This window comes from Theropithecus gelada, chromosome 10, assembly GCF_003255815.1.
Source record: "Theropithecus gelada isolate Dixy chromosome 10, Tgel_1.0, whole genome shotgun sequence".
NCBI lineage: Eukaryota > Metazoa > Chordata > Mammalia > Primates > Cercopithecidae > Theropithecus > Theropithecus gelada.
This window is the reverse complement of record NC_037678.1, coordinates 81,851,816-81,878,696: the sequence shown is the minus strand read 5'-3', so window position 1 is coordinate 81,878,696 and position 26,881 is coordinate 81,851,816. Positions and strand designations below refer to the sequence as shown.

Here is a 26,881-nt window from a genome sequence, read left to right as displayed (position 1 = left end):
GGTATTCTTTGCAAAATAATGACAGCAAAGTCTTGATAATATTATCCTTTGAATGAAAATGTATTATCCTATAAAATCTTTCTTGGGAGGTGGGGATCTCTTTTCTGGTGATCTCCAAAAGCTGATTAAAAGCAATTATCACAGAAAAGGGTGGCTTTTTTTTTTTTTCCCCCACCACTGTCAATAGTTTCTTCTGCATATACTATATTTTAACACATTTTATTTTTATTTCTCACTCTAAAAAAGCAACTGTGATAAATGGACATCATGGATAACGATATTTTTAAAGGTATGTAAAAGCCACAAGCTGGTTACTCTTGCTCTCTGGAAAGCAGGGATCAGAGAAGGAAGCAAAGTAATGGTGAGAGCTCAGTGCAGCTTGTAAGCCTCCACCACAAGCAGCACTTGGGTGGGATTGTTGAAACTTAGAACCAGGAGTGGATCTGGCATCTAGGCAAACCCCTTCACTTTCAGATGAGGAGGCTGAGGCTCAGGGAAGTCCAACATCACGCTCTGCTAAGGCCCCCACTGCTGGCTTTCCTGACTGACCACTGTGAGAAGTGGTCAAGTATCTCCTCACTTGTCAAAGGCTCATGATAATACAAGGATGATAGAAAATAAAAGCTGAGGCTTTAAGATGGGTGTGAAGGTTCAGCCTTGTGTTAAACGCCACACCTGCTTCAGGTGCTCAGGCTATCCTTCACAACCAGTCAGGTTCAAATCCCTGATTACCTGAAATAGTCACTTTAACTTCTTCTTCTTCTCTTTTTTAATATATAGAACTCCTTCCCCCAAAACAAAGAGGTATAAAATGTCTGGCTTAAATAATAGAGTATCATATGAAGTGTATGAATGTGTCAGTTTCTGAAGGAAAAAAAAAAGTGGGTGCATATGTGTCTGTCATTGGGAATACAATTGTTTTTCAAGAATTAAATACCCAACATTTTCCCCCACCAATAGAAATGAAAGCTGGAAAAAGCTAATATTTCTTGTAGCAGCAGCAGCAGTAGCTACTTGCAATTAAACAGCAGAAAGTTTTGTTGTACCTCTTTCTTCTGTTCAGAAAACCAGCTTGTATCTTTGTTTGAACCTTGCGGCAAGATATGAAGATCCACGAGGACAGCAAAATTCCCACACTGAAAGACATTAATGGCAGAGTCAGTGTCTGTGCAGCTCATGCCCAGCAAACAATGAGAGAAAATCTCACAAATTCCTATGTGGTTGCTCATGATGAAATGGCAACAAAGTTCGCTACTAGACAGAATTCTTAATAAAGAACATGGCTACAGGTCATAATCTGCTACTTTTCCTAAGTTTAACATTTACAGTAGAAATGCTAAGGAGAGATGCAATGTTAATCAAGACAGGAAAGACAAAATAATCTGTCTCTGGGCTGCACCTTGAAAGGGGATGTCCAGGCATCCCGGCAGCAGTTGGAAGACGTCAAGCATTGAGAGAAGTTAAACAGGTCAGTACTAGGTAGGCTCCACAAAAGAATGATTCCATGCACAGCCAGGGGAATTCTTTCTTCTAAGCAGCAAAGAACAGATATACGATACTGCATTTTTAGACGGACAAAAGGATTGGCTAGGACGGTACACTTTAGAATTGAAATAGGAACATGGAAGAATGAGAAATAAGCAAGAAGAGAAAAATAGACACTGAATGCTAGTTAACAAAACAAAACCAAAAATTCATTAAAGTATGCTACAAAACTGTACAAAGCCTGACTCTGTTCTTATTCTATAGGCTAGCGCTGTCCAGCACTGTAGAAAAAAATGGAAATATTCTATATATATGCTGTTCAGTAAGAGAGCCATATGTGTCCATATGTGGCTGCTGAGCACTCAAAATGTGGCTATTGTAACTGATAAGCTAAATTTTTAATACAATTTAAATTAAATTTAAATAGCTACATGTAGCTAGTGGTTCCATACTGGATAGCACAGTTACAGGCCCTGTGAAAAGTTGTTACCTTATAAATCTTCACATATGAGTGAACTAATTTCTGAGAATCACAAGATAACTGTGAACAAACTAATTTGGTAAGGAATGGGACACCAAGGTTGGGGATGGTCTGAGAGACCCAGAGGTTTGGTTTATGAGACTCAGAGGTTCAGTTTTTTCACTTCCTTGGCTGGACAGTTTTTTTGTGTGTTTTTTTTTTTTTAAATTCTGTCCTATGTATCAACAGGGAAAGGAAAGTAGTTTCAACAAATGGTTAGACCATCAGATATAAATATAAAGTGAAACTTGACACCTACCTCACGCTATACACAAAATTTAATTTGAGATGGATCACATACCTAAACAAAAAAAGCCAAAACTATCTTCCTGATCTTTGGAACAGGAGAAGATTTCTTAGGATCCAGAAAGCACCAAATATTGAGAAAAATTGTTGTAAAATTGTTAAATTTTCAAAATTAAAACTTCCTGTTAACCAAAAAAGCACCATTAATAAAATAAATAGGTATGTTACAGACTGGGAGAAATGTATCTATGTATTCATAAATACATGTATCTGGCAAAAAGGACTGGTATCCAAAATATGTAAAGAACTCCTACAAACTGATATTTAAACAAAAAAAACAAAAACCAAAAAACCCGAGTTTGAACAGACACTTCACAAACAGGATCAATGAATGGCTAATAAGAAAATGAAAAAAGTGTTCAATATCATTAGTCATCAGGCAAATTAAAATTAAAATGACCAAGAGATACAACTACAATACCCACCAGAATAACTACAATTAAAAAGACTGACATAACATGAAATGTTGGTAAGGATATGGAGCAACCCAAACTCTCATACTTTCCCAGTGGAAATGTAAGATGGTCTAACCACTTTGGCAAATGGGTTTGTCAGTTCCTGTAATTAAACGTACATTTACTTATCAATTGAGCCAATGATTCCTCCCCAGGTATTTACCCAAGACAGACGAAGTATATGTGCACACAAAGACTTGTATGCAAATATTCTTGGAAGTTTTATTTATAATAACCCAAAGTGAAGACAACCCAAAAGTCTACAACAGGAGAACAAATTGTGCCATATTCATGCAATGGAGCACTACTCACCACACTACCGATAGACTCAACATGTATTTATCTCAAAAACATTAGGTTGAGCAAAAGAAGCCAGTCCAAAAGAGCACATACTGTATGGTTCCATCTATATATAATTCTAAAACAGCAAAATCAATGTGTGATGAAAGGAATCAAAACAGTAATTTCTCAGGGGGGTAAAAAACTGGGTGAGAACTGTCACAAAGGAAGTTTGTATGTGATAAGAATACTCTGTATCTTGACGGGGTATGTTATGTATACACTGTAATCAGCTCCTTTCACTATATTTAAATTATACATCAATAATAAACAATTTTTAAACACTGTGTAAAATGCACTCATACTTACTGGCAGTTATTTAAAATGCAGGTATTACGTCCCTGAAAATGTGTGGGAGACCAAAATGAAGTTTACTGGATAATAAACTGTGAAGCATGTTGAAAGATGGTTTCCTAGGATGTAAAAGGGTGCACTTTAGTGTGTTACAGCTCAGTGTGTTGCAATCAGCATTTTATTTTAATGAAAGAGAACTGAAGAGAATATTAGAATGTAATACAAAATATCAATGTGTCATATGGTAAGATCAAGAATTGTTTTGTGAAATGTAAGTAAATGTGTACTCAGTTATGATGGAAAGCCTATTTCTTATTGTGGGCTGTAATAAAAAATGTTTGAAAACCGCTCAAGTACACTGTTAAAGTTCTTCTCAACTGTTGGTTATAGAATTTAACCTTTAAGGAGTATGCTGCCACCAGGTGGAGGTCGCATGCCACAACTACAGGATCTTAGCCACGGAATATTAACCTTTCATGTGCCATGGACTTATTTAGTCAACTGTGAAGCTGATGAAACTTGCTCGGAATAATGTTTTTAAATGCATGAAATACAACACATAGGATTAACAAGAAAACCAATTACACTGAAGTACAGTTGTCTTAACAAAAGAAAAATTTGAGGCATAGGAATGTATGCACTTGTTTATTAAGGTATTGGGTCTTGTCACATAGTGATGGAGCTAGCACTAGTACAAATCTGAAGTAGTGATAAGCATAAATGGTATCTTTATTATCTGAAACAACCATAATGCAATATGAAAAGAGCTATAATTTCTAATGGTGACAAATACTGCTAATATTATTCATATTTTTATTATGAATCCTACATTCATAATAAAAAGGAAAACTAAATTTACTAGAACTTGGTCACAATAAAGATGTAACTTTTTCCCATGCAAGTTCACTGGCCTCTGAATTCAATCACAAGTCCATTGAAGTTCCAGAGATTCTGGAATAAAAGCCCTTCCAAAGTGGTAAAATATGTCTCAACACATTTTATTGCAGGTTCCTACAGTTGTTCTTTCCTGATTTTTAAATCTAAACCAAGTTCACTGCTACCTTTTCATTAGCAAAACTAATTCTGTTTTTTTTTTTTTTCTTGTAACCCTCTCACCACCGCAAAACTAATTCTTTAAAAAAAAGGGGGGAGGGGTGGGAATCTTAAGCTTAAGACACTTGAATTGATACTGTAACAGCAGCTTTCTGAAGAATTAACCTAATAGTAAGGTCCAATTTGGTATGTTTCTCACCATTTTGTGATCCTGATCACAAATAACCTAATCTAAGTTTGAAAATAAACAGATTGAGTAGAATGTCTCTTTTTAGAAAAATAAATTGTTAAATCTTACTGTGGTGATCAGACTTTCCTGGGGTTTCTGGAAACCTCCACTGTTTGGTAGGCAGTCCCCTCCCCCGCAGGGGGCTCTCCCTCCCCAGCCTGCAGGTCTGAGCGCTCTGAACTCCCTCCCACACTAGGCAGAGGTATTCCGCCTTTCCAAAGTTCCCTGCTCTCAAAGCTTTTCTTCTTGTCTCTCATGAGAAAACAGAAGTGAAAAAAAAAAAGGCTTCTTACACTACCAGCAGCACAGCCTCCCTTTCTCCTCCTCCTGAATTAGGAGACTGTTATTTCTAGTCTCAGAAGATCAGCTCTCCAGCTTTCTTCTGAGAGGAGCAACATGGTAACCATCACTTCTTTCTCCGCCCAGAACTGGTCACTCTGCAGAGGCCAAGCCACCTCTTGAGCAATCAACAGGCTGCTAGGAATAGCTTCACATCGCATGCACTGGGCTGCGAGTCCCCCAGCCAGGATCTGGTCTGGCTTCTATCCCCTCCACCCAGAGGATTCAGCCAACAACCAGGGAGTCACCCCCAACTCCTCCCTTTCCCTAAGCGCCCGGAATCAGTCACGCATCTTGTCCATTTTAATTTTTTAGAGAGTTCTCAAACACACTTCTCTCTTGCTCTGTTGCTCGTATCTTCTCCCACTTGGAAGATTACAGTCACATCTATCGGTGTCCTGGATGAACCCTCAATGCATAGCCGGGCAATCTCTAACCTACAAATCGGATCAGTCCACTCCTGCTGCAGCTCAGAGCAGCAAGTCACAGGCCTCTAATGAGGTCCATGTCTTTGTCTCCTGCACCTGACTTTTTCATCCTTGGCTTACATTACAACTTGCCTCATTGCTTCCATTCTTGTTGAGCTCCTATGCATCCTCGAACCCTAGTAGGAGTGTGGCCAACTCTGTGAAGGTATTCTGAAGTTTCTCTTTCCCTGCTCTGGACCAGCCCATTCTTCGTGTGATTATTTATCTCTACATTAAATGACTGGCCCAGGTAAGGCCCCCATCCTAGACTATAAGCTCCATGGAGACAGGTCTATACCTCTGCCAACCCTGTATCCCCAGTGATCAACACAGTACCAGCCCTCGGTGAATGCTTAATATTTAATGAAAGGAAGAACAAACGAAAAAACAAATGACAGAACAAGTTAGCCCCAAGTATTGGGCAAATCACAGCCTTGTCCGCAAAGGGAGAGCTCTAAGCCCTTTCCAGGGACAAAGCCATTCCTATTCGGCCCAGTGCACTGATACATCATAGAAAACTTCCTCTCTCCCTATTCTGAAGTAGCAACAACTCTTCCATCACCTACAACAACCAGTCATTTTTCATATTTTGTGAAATGGGAATACAAGAATCTTAGGATTACTTCACTGGAAACTCACTGCCAACTGAGCGTGTTGGTTATTTTTCCTATCTCTTTCCTAAGAATTCCAGAGGTGCAACTCACACTAAGTCCTCAGAGGTGGGAGGTCTTGTCTTCTGTGTTTATATTAAATATAAGAATAAGGGTGAAAATATTAACATTTCTAACCCACAAAGCCATCTCTGGAGCAGCCTCAGAACTCTTAAGAGATGTAGAAAGGTCCCCACATTCTCTCACGCACTCATTGATCATCTGAAACACCTGCTGAGTTTCACAGGGGCACTAGCCAGGCCCTCAGAGAGGGAGGGGCAGCAGCTGGGCACTGTGGCATGTGTGACCACGGCACATACCCAAGGACCAGAGGGAGTAGAGTGACAGCTCTGCCCGAGGAAGGTGAGGGAAGGGAAGGTGGTGTCGCAGTCAAGTACTGACAAACAGGGCAAGCAGTGCAGAAGGAAAAATGAACAACGCCCCATGCAGAGAAACAGTCTGACTAGCTCGCATGCTTTGGAGATGGAAAAGAGTCTAAATGCAGAAAAACAGGGCATTGTTGGTAGATGGGGCCAACGGGGCAGGAAGGCTCAGGCCACAGAGGGACCTTGGACAGACCGAGGTGGCTGGTGGGCTGGAGGGCTCACTTGGGTAGGAGTGTGGAGCATGGGCGGGGAAGGGGAAATCACTGGAACCAGACAGATTCAAAGTCACTGCAGGAACCCAAATAAGAGCCCAAGCAAGGTGATCTCAAGGTGAAGGGGAAGGGGCACATTTGAGGGATACTCAGAAGACAGAAGTAAGAGGATGTGGTTGGGTGAGAGGGAGAGGAAGGACAAGGGTGAGGCCCAAGGCATGTGGGCAGTTTCTACCACACCCACGGGGCTTCCAGAGGCAGCTTACATACATGCGTCTGTTGCTGAGAAGCCATACAAATCATCACTGGCATTTTACACCCACCTGGCATTGAGGGTGTAAGGCAGCTTCAAGTAACAAGGCAAACATTAAAAATGTAGAGAATAAGTAAAGGCAAACAAGGGTAAAAACATAAGATGAAACCAAGGATAGGCCTGCACGAACTTCCCACCATAGTCCCAAGTCTTTGCAACATCTGGCTCTCAGATTCCTAGGTACAAATGTGAAAAATACAGCACCAATCAGAGTCAAGAAGATGAGAAGGAATCCATGCTGATGATAACTCAATCATTTCTGATACTACAGCTAGAAGGAGTTTCTCCTAAAGGCCTCCTCAGAAAATACGGAAATTTTCTTCCTGGAAGTACAAATTTTACAAAAAAGTTTTAGAAAACATATTACATATTTTCATATTAGCACAAACTGCATATATCTTACAGCATAAAATTTTATAGTGATGTGATTTTTAAACAATCACAGTTTAAAATATGGATTGTCATTTACAGAGCACCTATGTTCCATGCACTGTGCTAAGTTTTACTCAGAGCATTCAATTAAATCTTTGCCACTCTGGTGAAGGAGCACAATGATTATTTGCATTTCATAGATAAGGAAGTTGAATTCGGGAAGGTCTAGTCCAAGATTACACAGGCAGTGAGTGCCAGACCCAGGAATCAAATCCAGATCTGAGAGACTCCACATTGCCAGACATTATTCTGAGGAAATTTAATGCCTGTGGAAGGCTACTCAGGACACACTTCCAGCCTCATGTGGGAGCACGTTTAGGCTCTCTAGCCTGGAACCCACTCCCCTTTATTTGGGAGCTGGCCCCTATCCCCTCTAGGTGAGCGATGGCAGCCCCATGTGCCCTAAAACACCCTATGCCTTAGTGCCTGGTGACTGCACCAGGGATTCTCAACAGAGTCCCGCAGCTCCCTTCCCTGGGCAGCCTGATTCCCTGTCTAATTCCATTCCAACACAGGTACAGAGAGCTCAGACACTCAAGTTGCCACTGTAGAGCACCATGCTGAAACCCAAGTGCAGTGAAGCAGTGAAAGCCCCACCTTAGAAAGAACGAGGTGGGAGGGGTGGTTAGGGAGAAGAAAGGGTGAGGAGGGGAAAGAAAAGAATGCAGGAGAGGATGACAGCAACAAACCCTGTGAGAGGTGGGGTAGAGCTGTGAGGGTAGGAAGAGAAGTCTCCTGACATTAAGAATCCCTATCCAGATAGTTAAAAGCTGAAGAAAAGTCAATGCAAGTGTTCTGTCAATTGAATTCCCTTGGCCTGTTATTCATGTGAAATACTGGCCCAGGAAATCCAAGCTTGTAGTTTACATTTAAGAAAGGGAACCAGCATACCTGTTGAATGGCATACTCCGTAAACTCACAGACAGGTCAGGAGATAGGAGAAAAAAGAGTCATTCTGTTGGAACATACTATATATTTAGTCCAATTGCAAAAATTTACTAATGGTGAACAAGTGAGCAATAACAATAGTTAAGATTCATGGAGGACTTGTGTGCCAGACACTGTGTCAAGCCCTTTCTGTACATTATTGCATTTAATTCTCGTGGCAACCCAAAAGGCAGACACTATTACCCCTTGGTGTTCTGGAAACACTGAGAAATTTAAAAGCACTCTTTCTCTTTTAGGAGATCACTGGTGATCATGACTGGGTTTTGTTTGGTGCAGTGCCTTGCCAACCTGGCAATACTTGTGAGATCGGGTACAAGGAACACTCCATAATCTCAGTGACAAAATTAGACACAGCCTGAATTTGAGATCATAACACACAAAGAAGGCCTGGAGAAAGTCCTTTGATGACTAATGGGAGAATGGCCTAGCACAGGAAGTCCAAAGACCATGAATCTCTTCTAACGATGCCCCAGTTTAGGGGGGGTGGTACCACCCTCCTTTCTCTACTGTCAGTTTCTGTATATACAAAATGAGTGGACCGAACCAAATTGCCTTCAAGATGCCTTCCCTTTAAGATCTCATCTCCTGGTCATTTTGGTTTGCAACCATTTACTTGGATTCTACTTGCACACATAGTGCCTGTCCTCCTGTGGAGGTTATAAAAGAGCCAAACTGAGACTAGCACCTCATGCTGTCCTCTGTCAGTCCATTATGGGCCACCTACCAGGTGGCCTTTGTGGAGGAGCTGCTTTCTGTTACCTTTGGGTTGTCAGTGTCTAGTACTGGGTCTGGCACACAGATGGTTGTGAAGAGTGTTTGTTAAATGAAAACATACATCAGTGATGAAAATTAAGTGGCTGGCTTATTCTCTCTCTAGGAGGGATTACCTCCCTCTCACCTGCACCCTGAACTCAGAACAAAAAACGCTACAGAATCAAGCTCATGGTTTACAACTAAGGTTGCCCCAGGTATGCACAGATTACTGTCACTCATGAATAGGAATGGCTATTTCTCCACTTTCCAGTCAATCAGGCAGAACAAGATGCAAGCACAAAGCCCTGGTTGACAATGTGAATCCAGACCCATTAAAGGGAACTTCCTTGGTTGCACATGGATGACTAGTTCTTTAAGCTTGAGTTTTTTGGGTTAAAGGGCTGCTTGGGAAGGTGTGACTTGTCTGAGGAGAAAAGGACTCAGGAGGGGAGGGAGCTCCTGTCTCCTTTTAGTGTCTGTTGTGGGACCTCTGACTACAGGTCAAGGACGTGTAACTTCCCAATCACTTGTTTTCCACAACAGATTTATGACTATGGTTAGGAAGGATTCTACAAAGATAAAGAGTAAAACACAAAGGAAAGAGAAAGATGAGGGAAAAGCAGAACAAATGACTTAGACAGCAGCTTCTAAAAGGAGGAGAAAATCAAGTAAGAGGCTGTGATGTCCTTCAGTAAATCACCTCTGGTATCCTATTAAGAAAGAGTTTTGTGTTTTGACCCAGAGTGCTACAGGGTGGCTCAGAGTCTCCCTGGGTAAGATTTGAGATGGGAAGCAAAGTACTGCTTGGAATAAAGCAATGGTCAACCACGTTATTATGAAGGGCTGCTTAAATTTAACATATGCCCCTGGGACTCTGTGGTAGAAATCCAGGCTGAATCACAAACTCTCAAAGCCATCACTGCATGAAGAGTACATTTGGGAATAGGTTTTCAGGGGCTCCCTTTGAAAGATGAGAACTGACTTCATTTCTTTAGACACCCTCCCTAATGGTTTTCAGGACATGATTCTTTCAAGTATAACCTGCAGGTACCTTCCCTTAGTCGACTGGTCAGTGGCACAGACACAGCAGGTGTGGCAATGAGTAAAACAGTGGCTTGGTTCAGCACAGACCTGACTTCAAATCCTAGCCCTGAGCCTCAGTGGCTCTGAGACACAGGGTAAGTTCCTCCAATGTAAAAATGGAGACAGCAGTGAAAACTACCTGATGGGGTTATTTTGAGCATGACATGACACAATGTGGGCATAAGGCTTCTGCACCATGCCAGCCACACAAAAGGCTCAAGGAAGAAATACTGGCTGCTTTTCTCTTTTTTTTCCTCCAAAGGTAGAATTTGTCTCAAATTCCAAAGAATTTTAAATGAATTCTGAACTGTCAGTTCCACAAGATTTACAAATAGGTAGGGCAGAGGTTTCCACCTATTCCTATTAAGAGTCAATAAATGCCTCATAATTCTTCTGCACGGTTTTACTCTGGCCACACACTGCTTCTATGAAAAAGAGCAGATGGCTTGTAATCATACCACATTACAAGTAAAAATATGAACTCTCCTCTTACATATTTCTGCAAGAAAGCACATGAAATGAAAAGATAACCTGACAGAAACTGTAATGTACTCATCCAGAAGGCCCCTGACTTCAGAGGGTACGAAGTGGCTGGGACGCAAGCATCACTTATATTTAGTGACATTTATGCTGGTCAGGAGCATGTTCTGGATCAATTATGGCATCTATAATCTGAAAGTGGAGTATGGGAAACAACAGGAATATCAGCGCCCACAAATTTTGTCCACAACTTGATCTAACATGTGTGATCATGAGGCATTGGAATGTGGCTTTGATTTTAAACTAAGAATTAACATGTTAGAAAATATTCTTTAATATTTGTGAAGAATCTTGACATGAAAGAAAAACTTTTCAGTTTATGAGTTAGAGGAATTTATGACAAACTACATATGAGTCAAAGAAAACCCCTGTAAATATTCCCCTAGTGATTAACATCTAGGTTGGCAGATTGTTCTAAAGGGTGGCCAGTCTTGGAGGGAGATTTCTTGAAGCAGGAAGGAAGAGGAGAGACAGGTAGCATAATTTTCCTACCTCTGTGGGTGAAACCAAAGCTTCTTTGATAAATACTTTGGGGATTCTGGATGACTTAGAGGAATTGTTTATTTGTTTATAGGTAAAATAATTTAAGGAATCCCCCCGTAGTGGTATTTTTACCCTGGAATCTTCTCATCTACTTTCTTTCTTTTTTTTTTTTTTTTTTTTTTTTTGAGATGGAGTCTTGCTCGTCGCCCAGGCTGGAGTGCAGTGGCACAATCTTGGCTCACTGCAAGCTCCGCCTCCCAGGTTCACACCATTCTCCTGTCTCAGCCTCCAGAGTAGCTGGGACTACAGGCGCCCGCCACCACGTCCGGCTAATTTTTTGTATTTTTAGCAGAGACGGGGTTTCACCATGTTAGCCAGGATGGTCTCGATCTCCTGAGCTCGTGATCCGCTCGCCTCGGCCTCCCAAAGTGCTGGGATTACAGGCGTGAGCCACCGCGCCCGGCCCTCATCTACTTTCTAATATAACAAAAGACTTGCCAAATAAAGCTATGACAGGTACTCTCTGCTCAATCCAGCTGTCATTTAATTTTTACTGGGGTATTAGTATTGTATGAGTACTGTTTTGTTTTTTGTTTTTTAATGTACAGCTGTGTCACAGAATGAGTACTGTGTATCAAGGGGGTCACACATTTACTCTTTCAAAGTGGGTGTCAACTTTGACAGGCCAAAGATAGGGCTAAGTGTGATCTTTACAGGAGACAAACAGCATTGAAGTATGTGGCTGTAAACTAAAACATAACCTCAGAATGAGAAGTTTCTACTATTTCAGGGCTCAGGGTTACCAGAACCTTGGAGAGCCCCAACAAAGTCAAATCCTAGGCCTGTTTGTGCCCTTGGTCACACTGATCATCCTGGCTCTGCTAGTTCAGGAAAGCTCTCTGTGTGTATGGCCTTAGGGATATTTACCCACTAGAGCCTCGAGCCTAGACTACTGGTTCTCAGAGTACCAGCAGCCGAGGCATCTCCTGAAGTTGATTTGATGTGCAAATTCTTGGATCTTACTCAGACCTACCCAATCAGCAATTACAGAGAGGGAGCCCAGGATCTGGTGTTTTAACAAGCCCTCCAGGTGATTCTGGCACATGCTGAAGTTTAAGAGCCACTGCTACAGGCCCCCTTGTATCCTGGAAGAATACTAATAGCATTCTCTGTAGAATACAGTAACCTCTTTTGAGGTTACAATAGAAAGGAAGAAAAAAAAATCTGATGAAGTTTCACCCTGTTATACAACAGGAAATATATTCACCAGAATATATTTTAACTGTAAAACTCACAAGTAAAAAAATCACTGTTTTATCATAATTACAAGAAAACAGTTCCTTTAGTGTAAATTATGAGTTTATTTAAAAACAAAAAACAAGGCTGAGCATGGTGGCTCATGTCTATAATCGCAGCACCTTGGAAGGCCAAGGCGGACAGACTGCTTGAGTTCAAGAGTTCGACTGTAGCCTGGGCAACATGCCAGAACCCCATCTCAACTAAAAATAAAAAAATTAGCCGGGAATGGTGGTGCGCGCCTGTAGTCCCAGCTACTCAGGAGGCTGAGGTGGGAGAATCATCTGAGCCTGGGAAGTCGAGACTGCAGTGAGCCAAGATTGTGCCACTGCACTCCAGCCTTGGCAACTAGAGTGACATCCTGTCACAAAAAAACATTCTCCAGAGGGGAATGTGATGTGTAGCCAGCGTGAGAGCCACAGATAAAATAATGCCTTGCTGAGCATCTTCAAAATTCACCTCTGAATTAGGATGATACAGATGATGAAAATCCAAAGGGAAAAAGAAATCTACCTGCTGGATGAAGGGAGAGCCTTAGGAAGAAACAGAAAGGAAAGGCCAGAAATGAAAAAGAAAGGGAGCTGTGAACTCCAAACAATTAAGGAGCAGATACAACTGCATTTAAATCCTTTAATGAGTTCAGATGACTGGGCTCAGAGGAATCCATCCCAGGGCACCAGAGCCTGGCACGACCACCGGGATGAGGAGGAGCACAAGAGTTACATGGAGAACCTAGAGAGACACAAATGATGCTGCACTTTTCAAAAAGGAGACAAAGATGGATTTTACAGCTATACATTTAATCCATAACAGACTATTAGGGGAGAGCCTGAAGAAAATCCCAGTTATGAAACACTAACCTCATTTTCTTCTTTGACAATATTCTTAGCTGCCATGACTGGTGAAGGCAGTTGACAAAGCACACGTGAACCTCAGCCAGGAATCAAATGAAGTTCCTCATGACATCCTTTTATTCACGTTACTCCACTAAAACAGCTTTTGGCACGGTTATCAATGATCTGCATGTCGCCAAGCCCAATGGCCAGTTCATGATCCTCATGCTACTCTACCTCTCAGCATCATCTAACAAAGTGGATCTTTCACTTCCTGCTTTCCTTGATTTCTTGGGACACCACAAGTCAGCTTTCCTGGTTCTCCTCCCTCCTCATTGGCCACACTTTCTCAGTCTCTGCTGGCTTGTCCCATCACTTTGGCCTCTAAACACTGGAGAGTCTAGGGCTCAGTCCTTAGACCTCCCCTTGCCTCCATCTGCACTCTCATCAGTCTCAAGGTTTCAGACACTGGGCAGTTTACATGCTGAGAGCTCCTAGTCTTTTTGCTGTAGCCTGGATCTCCCTCTCGCCTGCAGATGCATATATCCAATTGCCTACTGTGCATCTCCACTTGGGTATCAAATAGACACCTACAACTTAACAGGTTCAAAACCAAACTATTAATGTTTACCCTCAAACATGGTAACTAATGGTAACTCCATTCTTCAGTTGTTCAGGTCAAAAACGTTGGAGTCATTTTTGATGCCTCTCTTTCTCCCATATTGCACATCCAATCTATTAACAAACCCTAAGAGTTCTACCTTCAAAAGGGTCTGGCACATGGTAGGAGCTCAATAAATATTAAAGAAATGAATCTATGAATGAACAAGTGAGTCCTGAATAAAACAACAGAAAAATAGAAGTGGATGAAATGACAGGTGGGTTCATAACCAGTTAAACAGCCATAACCACAGGACCCACTAATCGCCAAACAGCAACCTGGATGGGGATGGTGAACAACTTTTTCCTCCACCCTGGTCTTGGTCTGCATTTCCAGCACTGGCATGGATAAATATAAAGGGGACATACCCACAAAACAGGTGGATGACACTGCACAGAAGAGGATAGTGAATATCTGGGGTAGCAAAAACTGGATCTGGCAAACAAAACAAAACCCTAAAACCGGACCTCTGTGCTTCGGAGGGAACTAACTAGAGAGAATGTAACTAGGATATATGTAAGGGTCATATAACATTTGGCTCCAAAAAAACTAACAGCCCAAGTGGAGGCATTCTTAGTCAAGAGTAAGTGCTGTAAGCAGGCAGCAGTGTCGTGGCTGTAAATGATGTTAATTTCATCTTAGGCTGCCTTAACAGCAGTGGCCGGGAAAAGTGACAGGATGAGGCTTTATACATTTAGTGCTCAATTACTCTCAATATTCAAATTGAGACAAACTGTCACGTACCCAAATGAGAGTAATCAGGATAACAGCAACACTTAAAATGTCATGAGCATCAGCTGAAGAAAGTAAAATGATTAACCTAAAAAAGAATAGCCAGGATAATATAGTATTAACAGGGCTTTCAAAGGTGGAAGAATAATCCTTCTTAGTTCTCTAGGGCCTTAAGGGATACAGAACCAGATGAAGCAGAGAAACCATAAGGAGACAGGTACTGGCTCCACCTAAGGAAGACGATCAGACCAGCAGGGCTTTTCAAACAGGAAGTGATCTGCTGCAGGGGGTGTGTGCTGGCCACTCAACCCGGGGCAGAAAACTCTATTGACACAAAGCCCATTAAAATGGGCAACTGAATAAATATTGCACTGTTACCATAGGCCACTGGTCTCCCTGTGAGGAGTAATGAAAACTACACAGAAAAGGATCTGCTGCTGGCTTGCTGCATTGGACTGATTTAGTTACTTCAACCATCCAATGCACCACTGGTTTCCTGGTTTTTTGTTTAGTTTACACCTAAAAATGTGGGGTTATAGACCTCAAAAATCTGAGAAGTTGACTTTTTAGTGACACTTTAACATACAAAGCATGGCTTCAGAGTCATACAGATACATATGTGTGCAAACACCGGCTGCCCTCTTCACTGGCCACAGAGCCAGAGCCAAGTTTTTCAGTCTCTCTGAATCTTAATCCCTTTATCTGTACAATGGGGACAGTAATCCCTGCCCTCCCAGAGATGTTATGATTAAATTTAAAAAGAAAACATAGTGTGCGGTGTCCACAAATAGGAATTAACTAATTGGGAGTAGTTAACAAACATCATTCTCAGTCTCAGTATCTTGTTTAACAAGGGTGACAAAATTGACCACTGCTGTCCAATAACATTCTGTGACGATGCACATGTTCTATATCTACAATGTCCAGTACCTTAGCCTCAAGCCACATGTGGCTACTGAGTATCTGAAATGAGGCTGGTGTGAATTTTAAATTTTGTTTCTAATTAAATTGGTTAATAAACAGTTAATTTATTAACTTAAACTGCTACATGTAAACTAGTCACTGCCACACTGGACAGCCTAGACACTTCCCTAAAGTGACTCCTGGTTCAGAAATCCTGGTTCTATTATTTTAGTGAGAGACTAAAACCACAAAGGGCAAGCAACATCGGGAACCTCATAATAGGAAGTGCCCAGTGATGTAAGGGGAATCCCATCCTGCAGGGAATTCCAGAAGGCTCCTAAGGACTACATGTAAGGGAATGATAGGGACTAACCTGGGAAATTTCTTTGAACTTTAGCAAAGAAGGTGCTGATCCAATAGAATTGTTTTATTTTAAAGGTGTTTTCCTTGAAAATAGAAAATTAAGCAATAAAAATTTACTGACAAGTAAAGGACTAAGAAGTTTGTTTCCCTTCACCTTTCACCCTCACTCAGCTTTATCAAATCAGAAAACAAAATTCAAAATTCATCCAATGCAAAATAATCCCTTAGTTTTGCTGAGAATGAACCTTAAAGTTTGGCGCTGAATTTCCCTCACTATTCTGCTCTGCTTCTAGAACTCAGGAAACAATCCTATGACTACTTTCATCACAGAGAATTTCTACAGAATGAGTAAGAGTTCAAAGGGAATCTTCAACCAATTCATGCCTAAGGCAGGAAATTGAAATGGGACAGAAGCATGTTAGACAAACACAGGCGAGGTCTGCTGGTGAGAGCTGAGTTTTTCTTCCTCTGACCCATTTTTAGAGAACTACAAAGAGGAATAAAGGGAGGTCGTTAATTGGTCACAGGACTTGTTTAGAGCCACCTCTACTTTCCTTTTCTAATTGACTGCTGGGAATAACACCCTCTTGAAGGAATGCTCAAAGGGGAAACGTGCTGGGACAGGAGACCACTGATGAAATGGCTTCAGAAGCCGAAGATCATTAATTAAGAATATTTAGAGTGAGGCTGAAAGCTTGGCTGAAACGAGTGGGAGGGACAAGTCAGTATCAGCTGCTACCTACACATTAGCAATTAAAGCTTATAAAGGCTCTCAGTGGAAAGTTACATCTCCCAGGCATCCTCCTGGGATAAGTGAAGAGCCTCCTGAGCCACATGAACTCTCAGAGCCATAGCACTGTCTTCAGAGCAATATTGCCAGCATCCACTATTACATACCCTTGATTCTCAGGATTTGGTGTCTTCAAAACACCACTACCCATTGCCTGACATAGTGTTTCTCAAACTGGGGCAAGCATCAGATTCACCAGGAGGGCTTGTTATAAACACACATTGATTAGCTTTGTGCTCGGCTAGGTTAAAAAAAAAAAAAAAGAAAGAAAGAGAGAGAGAGAGAAAGAAAGAGAGAAGGAAGGAAGGAAGTAAAGAAAGAAAAGAAAAGAAGAAAAAAGAAAAGAAAAGAAAAAGAAGCACAAATTGCTAAAGCTCAGCCCCACGGTGAGGCTTAAACCTGGGGTGAGACTGAGAATGTGCATTACTAACAGACTCCCAGGTGATGCTGATGCTGCTGGTCTAGAGACCACACTTCGAGATTCACTGGCCTAGAAGAGTGGTTTGCAACCCTGGCAGCACCTCAGAATCACTTGGGGAGCTTTTAAAATAATAACTATGTCCAAATTCTACGCCAATGAAATCAAATCAGACTCTCGGGGTGGGGCCTGGGTATCAGTATATTTTAAAAGCTCCCTACCCAATTCTAATGTGCTGGCTGTGCTGAGACCCACTGCTGAGATGGTTACCTTCAACTACTTAAATCTAGAGACTACATATACTCTGAACAGTTTAATAATTATTCCTTGTTTTAAGTAAATTCCATACCTTCCACACTCATAAAATGAAAAAGAGAGGCAGAAAACTACCTTGTTTTTCCTTACACATTAGAGATTGGGAGGCAGATTCTGGTGTCTGCTTGATTTCACCTGCCCTTGCTGGTGATGATCACTTTCTTCTTTTTTTTTCTTTTTTTTTTTTTTTTAAACAAACCAAAATATAATGAGCCTTTTTGCACCTGCAGATGTCACCCTCCACTCCAATTCTGCTATTTAGACAGGATTCCCTGCAGATTTACTAATTAGAGCAACTCATGCTTTGTGAATACTGATAAATCTTCTAGCCCCTTTAAAACGTGGTAGGTAGCAAGTGATACATTTTCATGCCAATCCTACAACTATTTGAGGAGCAGACAATATTTCCAAAACACTCAAATTCTTCTAATGTTTCTTCCTTCAGTCTCTTTTCTATACTCCTTGAATGCCTTTTTTTCTTTCTAAATCAGATTCTACTTTTCCTTCATCTATCATCTGCCTGCCTGTACCCTTCCTTCATCACCTCTGCCTTAATGTGACAAGTGTAAACTTTACAATTATTCTTATGAAATAAAGTTTTATGGTGCCTGTTCCTAATTTAACAAACAAGGAACTGAGTATTTTTATTTGGTGAGATAAAAAGACACTAAATTATTTTTGGTATGTGCCTCCTGATTAACTCTGCCTTGGGCATTAGTCCTCAACAGGAAACTTATTCCCCACCCTTAATTCCTTAAATTAAGAAACCTTCAGGCTACCATCTATTGTGTGCCATAAATCAGCACCTATTGGTGAAATGTGACAATACAGTTTGCCTCAAAATAATACAGCCAAAGAAGAAGGTCTGGTGCGGTGGCTCACACCTGTAATTCCAACACTTTGGGAGGCCATGGCAGGTGGATCACTTGAGGTCAGGAGTTCGAGACCAGCCTGGCCAACGGTGAAACCACATCTCTACCAAAAAATTCAAAAAATTAGCAGGGCATGGTAACATGCACATGTAGTCCCAGCTACTCGGGAGCCCGAGGCAGGAGAACTGCTTGAACCTAGGAGGCGGAGGTTGCAGTGAGCCAAGATGGCACCACTGCACTCCAGCCTGGGCGACAGCGAGATTCTGTCTCAAAAAAAAAAAAAAAAAAAAAAAAAAAAAAGATGAAGGGCCATATCAATAAGAATCTAAAACTGTAATTTTAGATTCTTAATCAGGAGGTGATTTTGTTCCCCTCCTCCCTGTGTACAATGTCTGGAAACATTTAGGACTGTCACAGCTGGCATCTAATAGGTAGACTCCAGGAATACTGCTAAACATCCTATACTGCACAGGCCAGCTCCCACCACAAGGCATCATCTGGTCTATATTGTCATTAGTGCCAAAGTAGAGAAACCCTGGTCTAAAAGCTTCTGCATGGAGCCAGCTGACTTAGCCCTGGAGAATTTGCAGGGATCGAAGGCCAAGAGGAGGAAGAAAAAGAGGGACAAATGGCCCTGGGTCAAAGAGGTACTACAAAACACTCAGCCAAAGAGTGTGGATGCTGCTCATCCTCCCAGCTGCCCGGAACAACAAAGAAGGGGTCCTCTTAGTCTTTACCTTGCCAGAAGTTGTCAATGAGGGCTTTCTTCATGGGATTAGGGTTTAATTTGGTCATAGAAAGAATTCTATTCCATGATTCATCACCTGGCCAGCTGACAAACTACCCCAGCTCTATAAAGCATTCTTACATCACTGTTAGCTTTTAACAGGGCCTAAACCAATGAAGGAAGAGATGAAGGAAAGGAGAAAGGAATTAAAAAATAAATTCAGGAATTGTGAACAGATAACATCTTAAAAATAGGCTATCTCATTACTTTTGTCAAAATCTAAATGATCATGTCGTCCCTTCTCTTGAGAGACCTTGTTACCTAACCATTTTTATTTTGGGTAATTTGTATGGGGTATTCGCATAGGGGTAAAACGTTAAGATTCTTCTCATGTATTATTAATGTCATAAGGAGGTCATGATACTAGATGTATTTCCTGTTGCTATTCAATTCCTAGAAAAATTACATGAATCAACTGAATGGTAAATATCAAATTGATCCAGCTTAAAAAGATTAACATTATGTCTTTAGATCCTAATATCCAAACGAGTATGGTAGCTAGCTTTTATCTGTGATACTCTTCGGGCCAAACTGCAACCTAATGAATTACTTAGGAATCTAAATTTTAAAAAGGGTTACAGTAAGGAAGTACATGCCTCACGAAATAATGTTTTCTTTGTAAGTATTCACTGTGGGTTCCATTAAACACAAAGCCCACTTAGTTGACTGGAGTATTTACCTTCTTCCCAGTTGGGAAGGGAAAGGGAAGTGCCAACCAAAGATTGGTCACAAAAAATTAAGCACTGGGTAGGGCAACAAGGACTGCCCTTAAAGTAGTTCCTGCATAAACTGCCATAGTAGCCCCATATCTTCATTGCCCCTTCCCAATGTAGTGCGTTATTTCAACATATTCTCAAGTTTTACCATGTAACATAAACTCATCTCTAAATTATAAATTCTGTAAATATGTCACCAAGAAACGCTAAAATCCTCCTATTGAATATGAATTGTTTATCCCAGGCCTCTAATGTTCTGTGCCCTAAGCTTCAGAGATATTAGATACTAAAATTTGATTAAAACCATATTCCTTGCATTTGCTGCCATTATCAATGATGCAAATTCACACATGTGTTAGCTAATGAAGCAGCCAGACAGGGTTTCATAGGCAGAGAAAAGGCTGAAAGAAATCTTTTTTGCCAAACAGAAAGTGGCCCAACTGTGGGAAATGATATGGATACCCAAGGTAGTCCTCAAAGCCAAAACTGTAAATAAGGTTAGACCCTCACATGGTTCCATGGTCTGAGTATACATTACAACATTTTAAACCAAACATTCATTTCATTGTAGGGATTTATGCCAGCTGGCATAGCGTAGTTGACCAAAGTGAAAAACGAGCTTGAGTTTTCCTTCCTTGTAAAACTCAGTACATTTGTAGCATTAGCCCCTTACCAGAAGAGGGCAACGGTGGCCAGGCTGGCATTATTCACAAAGAACAAAGTTACCTGCAGCCAAGGTAACGTTTGCCAAGGGGGCCAGACCTTAGGAAACAGCCTGCAGAACTGCTGGCTTCTGAGTGTCACACATGCAAAGAAACAAGGCTCTCTGCCTTTCCTTTTCCTTGCATGAACTAACAGGCGACGGAAAGATCAAACCGTTCCAATATTTCTAAGTGATGACACAGAAGCACTGCTCACTGCAACCGACTCACCACATTTATTTAATCTTTTTTTTTTTTTTTTTTTTTTTTTTAAAGAGACAAGGTCTTGTTATGTTGTCCAGGCTGTCCACAAATTTCTGGGCTCAAGCGATCCTCCTGCCTCAGTCTCCCAAAATGCTGTGATTACAGGCGTATGCCATCAGCGCCCAGCCCTACTCACCACATTTTAAAGTTACCCTCTCCTCTGTCCACACTAGCTATAAAACTCTTCACATTCCAAAAAACAAGAAGGTGTGTTAAAGATCTCTGAGTGGAGAATTATTATGTAAATAGTATATAAGAAGTTTGCAAATTATAGATACCGTGAGAGCCATTCTAAATTCAGATTCAAGTTCACCCACAGTGCCCTGACTTTTCAGACTTCCCTGGTGGAGTCTCCGGAGTCCATTTCTGCTTACTTTTCTCCCTCACTAGTGTTTCCAGGCTCATCTTTCTAAACAGTGTGCCTCCAGTTCAGGGTCTTCAGGCTTTCTCAAAACAAAGCATTCTCCAAAACCCTTGCCCCTCTGAAACCATTTGATCTTCTATGCAAATTTACTCAATATTTGCTTTTTAAATACATTAATCTCTAGTGAAGGAAAGAACTTGTTTTTAGCTAATAAAATTCAGGCATATGTGAGTAGTGAACACCTGGGTGGAGGGGTGACGATGGAGCATGAACGTGCAAGCAACACAGGTAGTTACATTATTCTCTCCTGGTTTAGGAATTCATAAGACTAAGGATGAAACCTCTTAAGTTCATACCTTGACTCTTACCCTAGACAAAACTACATGTTCTTGGGCCAGGCATGGTGGCTCATGCCTGTAATCCCAGTACATTGGGAGGTTGAGGACGGTGGATCACCTGAGGTCAGGAGTTTGCGATTAGCCTGGCCAACATGGTGAAACCCTATCTCTACTAAAAGTACAAAAATTAGCCGGGCATGTTGGCACACACCTGTAATCCCAGCTACTTGGGAGGCTGAGGCAGGAGAACTGCTTGAACCCAGGAGGGTAGTGGTTTCAGTGAGCCAAGATCGCACCACTACACTCCAGCTTGGGCGACAGAGCAAGACTCCGTCTCAAAAAAACAAACAAAACCTGCACGTTCTTTCCAAACCTGCTCCCTCCTCCTGTTTTGACTCAGTCAGTGGCACTACGACTTATCCAGTTCTGAGACCTCCACACTTCCTCAGCAGCCATTTGCAATTCATCACTTCTAACCCCTTTCATGCCTCCAGGGCAAGCCACCACCTGCTGCAGCCTGGCCGGGCCTTCTGTAACCGTCTTCCATGGTCTCTCTCCTGCAACAACTCACTTTCAATCTATTACCAGTCTGTTGCCAGAGTGATCATGTCATGCCCTGCCTCCACAACCCAAACCTCATCCCAGCTGAAAACCTTTGGAGGGGACTTCCACTCCTCTCAGAATAAAGACCAAAATCCTAGGAAGCTGGTAAGAGGTTGACCATATCCCAGTACACCCAAGTCAGTTGCATTTTACACTTCTCTATCCAGGCGTAATTATTAATAGCTCCCCCTTTTGCTCTAAAAACTATCTTGATTTTCATAACAACCTATGTGGTCTCCTTTCATGATAACCTATGTGGTCCCCTACAAGTATATGATAACCTACAAGCCTCTGTGAGGTCTGGCCCCTGCCAGCTTCTCCAGCACCATGCCAACCCACTGTCCCCTGTGCTCTGCTCCAGCCCTGCTGGCCTCTGTTCATGCACTCGTTTTTAATTTATTGAGCATACACCAGACGCCAGCCCTGTGCCAGGAGCTGAACACAGAGCAGGGCAAAGCAGAAAGGACCTTGGCTCTGCTGGAAGGAGCTCCCCATTCCTTCTTCTATCCCACCTTCCCTAGGCTCAGGCTTGACTCGAGGCTCCTTCTTTACGGAAACCTTCTAAGGCTCCAGACCAGGGCAACCCACCCTTTATCTTACAGGCAGCATCATGTACCTCTTTTTGAAACAATGATTCAAGATTGCAATTTTTCCTGCTTCTGTGTGATTGATGTGACTGCCAGCTTCCTCCAAGAGACAATAAGGTCTGCATCTATTTTTGTTAGTTATTGATGATTGACACCCTAATGCTTACCAATGCCTAGCCCACAGAAGGTGCCCAATAAGCATATTGCAGAAAGAAAGGAAGGAGGCAGGGAGTACATGCTCACTCCCCAACTCAGGGCCGACACTCCTTCCTGGGTCCCAGTGTAGTTCCAATGGTGCCCAGGGCCTTACAAATCCTCTCATAACCTTGGCTTCTGCCCTGTTAACCCCTACCCCCAAGGCACAAAGTTGGTTCAAGGGGGCTCTGGCAGAAGTGACCCACCACCCTCACCCTGCTCAGCTGAGACAAAACTCTGTGCTCCACATGCAGACTCTCTCTCCCAAAAAAAGGCTGGAGGAAGATCTGGCAACCCATAACCAAAGGAAAAAGGGAGGGCAATGTGAAAATCAGACAACACAAAATTAATGGTGAAAATTTTTTAAAAAATAAGAGATGGCTAGATGCAGTGGCTCATACCTATAATCTTAGCACTTTGGGAGGCCGAGGCAGGAGGACCACTTGAGGCCAGGAGTTCGAGACCAGCCTGGGTAAAACAGCAAAACCCCATCTCCACCAAAAATACAAAAATTAGCCAGGCAGGGTGGAATGTGCCTATAGTCCCAGCTAGTCTGGAAGCTGAGGTGGGAGGATGGCTTGAGCCCAAGAGGTGGAGGTTGCAGTGAGTTAAAATCATGCCATTGCACTCCAGCCTGGATGACAGAGCCAGACCCTGCCTCAAAGGAAAAAAAAAAAAAAAAAAAAAAAAAAAGGCCGGGAATGGTGGCTCACACCTGTAATCCCAGCACTCTGGGAGGCTGAGGCAGGCAGATCACCTGCGGTTAGGAGTTTGAGATCAGCCTGGCCAACATGGTAAAACTCCCTGTCTACGAAAATACAAAAATTAGCCAGGCATGGTGGTGCACGCCTGTAATCCCAGCTACTCGAGAGGGCTGATACAGGAGAATCACTTGAGCCCCAGAGGCAGAGGTTGCAGTGAGCCAAGATCATGCCACTGCACTGCAGCCTGGGTGACAGAGCAAGACTCTGTCTCAACAACAACAACAAAAAAAAGAGATGTTTCATATAAGATGATCAGACCATCAAGAAGACATGAATTGCAAAGTTTCATGCACTGAACAACCTTCTTCCCACCAGTGATTTACCTTAAACTTCTGTCCATTTCAAAGTGGATCTCTGTTTTATCTGCACAAATATAAGCTCATTCATATGAGAGTTTTCCCAAGAGGTTTTGAAATACTGAAGTTTCTCATTCTTGACACAAAAATATTGCTTGCAGACCAGGCGTGGTGGCTCACACCTGTAATCCCAGCACTTTGGGAGGCCAAGGCAGGCAAATCACAAGGTCAGGAGTTTGAGACCAGCTTGGCCAACATGGTGAAACCCCATCTCTACTAAAAATAAAAATAATTAGCTGTGCGTACTGGCGGATGCCTGTAATCTCAGTTACTCGGGAGGCTGAGGCAGGAGAATTGCTTGAACCCAGGAGGTGGAGGTTGCAATGAGCCGAGATCATGCTACTGCACTCCAGCCCAGGCAACAGAGTGAGACTCCATCTTAAAAAAAAAAAAAAATTGCTTGTGGCTTATAAAAGTCCATTTTCTTTTTCTTCAGCTTCTATTCAGTGCGAATTAAAATCTCATAGTCCAAATTTCAGCTTGGGGATATGCACCCATCTTGGAGAGGGGCACTAAAAGAGTATGAACCCCCATTTAAGACACTGGTTATTTTCATTACAATATGTCACTGGGGGCCTGGGGTGAAGTGAGGACTAGAGATGGGTTGTGTTTTTATGAAATCATCCACATGACAACACCCTGCTGCATGTGGCTGCATGATGTCCCAATCAAGGGTAAGCCAACAGGAAAGGGTACCACAGTCAGGTCCTTCCCATCAGGAGGGACCCTTCCCTCCTTCATGTCACCTTCCCAGACAGAGGGCCCTTCGATGCACCAACCTAGTGAGGGTGCAGATACCAATTTTTTCAATTGACAAATAATTGTGTATATTTATGGGGCACAATGTGATTTTGTAGGTATACACTGTGGAATGATTCCAAGCCAGTAAACATAACCACCCCCTCTCATACTTATGATTTATTGGTGGTGACATCAATCTTTTGATTAGTTCTTTTGAATTCAATAAACTAAATATAGATAAAAGTTCTTCTATTTTCCCATACCACCATGGATCATTTAACCTTTGCCCCCACCTTGGCACATGCACACAACCATGGAGACCACTCCAGTCAATGACGAGATAGCTCATGACTCAGATGAGGCCCACAGTGAAAAAGGCAAATTCCTGCTGGCAGTTGCAAACCAATGTCAGGGATGTGATGTCAGAAACTTACACTGGAGTTACAGGAGATGAAGCAGGGCATGTGCAGTGATGGAGAATAAAAGCTATAAAGAAATGAAAACTATCCTGAGAATCCAACAGCATACATGTGCAGGGAAAAGATTGTAAAACTCGCTCCTCTGATACTTCACGTTTGCTTCTATCTCAAAGGCTTGGTACCTGCTGTTCTCTCTGCTAGAACCACTTCCTCCAGACCCTAGGAGGTGCCTCTCTCTTTTCACTCAGAGTTCAACTTGAAAGTTCAAGGCTGTCTGACCATCCTATTTAAGCAGGAACCACCTCCAGTCACTAGCCACCAAGTTACCTTCTTTTATTTTCTTTGTCACACGTCTCGGCATCTGAAATTATCTTGTTTCTTTCTTTGTGCAGTGTCTGTCTAACCCTGCCTGAAATGTCATCTCCATGAGAACAAGGACTTTGTCGGTCTCATTCAAAACTGGGTCCCCACAGCTAGGAACCATTCCTGGCACATAGGAAACAAGGAATGAACATTTATTGAACAGGTACAATTTTAGAAAACAGCAAAGAGAAACACAAGAGTCATAGAAGACTGAACCCACTTCTTTCAGCCCATGTCAGATCAAGTAGGCAAAGACAAATACGACCATAGGGGACATATAATAGATAATGTTGGTCCACAAGATATACCTCAAACCCTATGCAATGGAAGCAGAGAATACATCATGTTTCCAATCATTCACAAAACTGTATCTGTCCAGCTACATTTTTAATCTCCCATATGAACTTCCCTGTCAAGTCATGGCAGGCAGGAGATAGGGTTAAGGGTCTGATCCCACAGCAAGACATAACAGCTGAGATGGGTGGGGAGAAGTGGGCATGTGATGATCTCAGAAGAGGAGTCAACGCTGCAAGCTTGGCAGCAGCCTGATATCTGTCTACTAGGCCCATCCATCTTTATGTCACATTGCTCAGTGGACTATCCATGTGCAGTCTCAACTGGGAGATAATGATATAACCTAGTTAGCACAGGAATAAACCTAAATATGTTTGTAAAGCTGAGGACTCCACAAAAATAGGCTCCTTACATCACTGATGTACTCTCTGTAAGAAACATCTCATGTATATAATATGATAAAGTGTGTTAATCAGGGTTCAGCATTTATGCTTTTTTGTAGAATCCAGCTACAAAGTTGGTTCTTTGGAAAAGTCTTGGTAGTTTTTTTTGTTTTTTTTTTTTTTTGTATTTTCTACCTTAGGGTCACTTTAAAATCCCTTTTTAAAGATTTGTTTCAATAGCAAAATTAATTTTCTTTTTATAATCAAATCAATTTTTAAAGCAAGATGGAAAAAGGCTTACAGCCTCTATACTAAAGCCTATGCTCATGCCATAAATAATTTATAGCAAGATGGTTGCTTCTCAGTGGCAGGCTCAAATTCCCATTTTAATCAAAACTGATTTTGCAATCTGTTTCTCAATTTACGTGTGGTCAGGGAGCTTCTCACCAAGTGAGCAGGCAGACTCCATGGAAATGTGCACTTTTCCCAAACTCCTAACACATCGGGACATCATTAACCAGTGGTAATCATTTTCT

General features: G+C 42.0%; 1 protein-coding gene across 1 annotated transcript in view; it reads right to left on the bottom strand.

Moving 5' to 3' along the window:
- SLX4IP (SLX4 interacting protein) overlaps positions 1–26,881 on the bottom strand; it is a 193,994-nt gene that overhangs the window by 66,286 nt on the left and 100,827 nt on the right. The window contains exon 3 of the mRNA XM_025399796.1: positions 1,047–1,136. Within this exon, the coding sequence (XP_025255581.1) occupies positions 1,047–1,136 (90 nt within the window). The remainder of the gene's footprint in view (positions 1–1,046; positions 1,137–26,881) is intronic.